The sequence below is a fragment of the Herpailurus yagouaroundi genome, unplaced genomic scaffold, assembly GCF_014898765.1.
Source record: "Herpailurus yagouaroundi ecotype Mexico unplaced genomic scaffold, PumYag 71159, whole genome shotgun sequence".
NCBI lineage: Eukaryota > Metazoa > Chordata > Mammalia > Carnivora > Felidae > Herpailurus > Herpailurus yagouaroundi.
In genome coordinates, this window is record NW_024420952.1 from 1 (window position 1) to 1,357 (window position 1,357).

The 1,357-nt window shown below is 52.2% G+C and overlaps 1 protein-coding gene across 1 annotated transcript; it reads right to left on the reverse strand.

Moving 5' to 3' along the window:
• Positions 1–5: 5 nt before the first annotated feature.
• LOC121026300 (keratin-associated protein 9-1-like) lies at positions 6–466 on the reverse strand (the record flags this gene model as incomplete). Its single annotated transcript, XM_040469162.1, has 1 exon — positions 6–466. A coding segment is annotated over exon 1 (387 nt), but the record flags the coding sequence as incomplete, so codon positions are not given.
• Between the last annotated feature and the right edge of the window lie 891 nt (positions 467–1,357).

The following is a 1,357-nucleotide window of genomic DNA, read 5'->3' on the forward strand; positions in this document are numbered from 1 at the left end:
CACTGGGACCCACAGCAGTTTTGTCCACAGCCGCTGGACCCACAGCCACTGGACCCACAACAGCTGGGCTGGCAGCAGGTGGTCCGGCAGCAGGTGGTGTGACAGCAAGTAGGGCAGCAGCAAGGCTGGCAGCAGCTCCACCCACAGCCGCTAGACCCACCGCAGTTGTGTCCACAGCCGCTGGACCCACAGCAGCAGGGCTGGCAGCAGGTGGTCCTACAGCAGGTGGTCCTGCAGCAGGTGGTGTGACAAGTTGGGCAGCAGCAAGGCTGGCAGCAGCTGGACCCACAGCCGCTGGACCCACAGCATGTGGGCTGGCAGCAGGTGGTCCGGCAGCAGGTGGTCCTGCAGCACGTAGGCTGGCAGCAAGAGGAGCAGCACGAGTGGGTCATGGTGTCAGGAGTGGAGGGTGGGCAGGTCTTGTCCAGAGGTGAGGTTGTCAGATTCTGGTGCCTCCTCCGGTTCTGGGGCTTTTATGCGCTGGACCCCCGAGGTTTAGACCAATGGGCAAAACTTTCCTTGTTGGTGTTTACATCGTTTTCCACAGTCACTGGGGAATCATAAATGAGGAAGTTGTTTCCTAAATGTTAGGAATCGTTACAAATAAGTGTTTAATGGTTTCCTATTTGAGAATAACTCGCAGAAACATTTTCAGGTGAAAGGGAGGTGGTCACAACAGCAGCATCATTCTCATTTCAATGACCATTGCATGATGTGATCTAGTTCCTGCTAGTTAGGGTTAGAGCAGTGGTCCCTCCCCAGCTTTTATCTTTAGGTTGTATGTGGATTGGGAGTATCCTTGAGGTGATGGGCATGATGCTCTTATGTTCACAGGGACAAATTTAGTAGCTGCATGAGCCCAGGTCTGTTTCCCCACAAAAACCTGATTCAAGACTCCCACAGGCAAATCTGTCTCCCATAGCACCCTACTCAACTTGTATCCCAGTTCAACCAAAGTCTCTTGGGTAGAGGATGTCTGGCATCATCTCTTCCATGTGGCAAGACAGAACCAAAGCAGGTGGGTAGATGCAGCAGCACTACACTGGGACTAAGCAAGCATCAGTAAGTGTGAGTCCTTTTTGACCAGTACTCCTAATTTACCTAGATTGAATGCTTTCACAGGATGTGGGACTTTCAGGTGTTATAAGTGGGGCAGTATGGGCAAACCAGGGTGAATTGGTGACTTAGTCCTTACCTTGTTAGCTAGCCTTGTCAGTGTCTTCACATAGCTGATTACACTTTTATGTACATTTGCTCTCTTTCCTTCCTTCCCTTCCCTTCCCTTCCCTTCCCTTCCCTTCCCTTCCCCATCCTCTCCTCTCCTCTCCTCTCCTCTCCTCTCCTCTCCTCTCCTCTC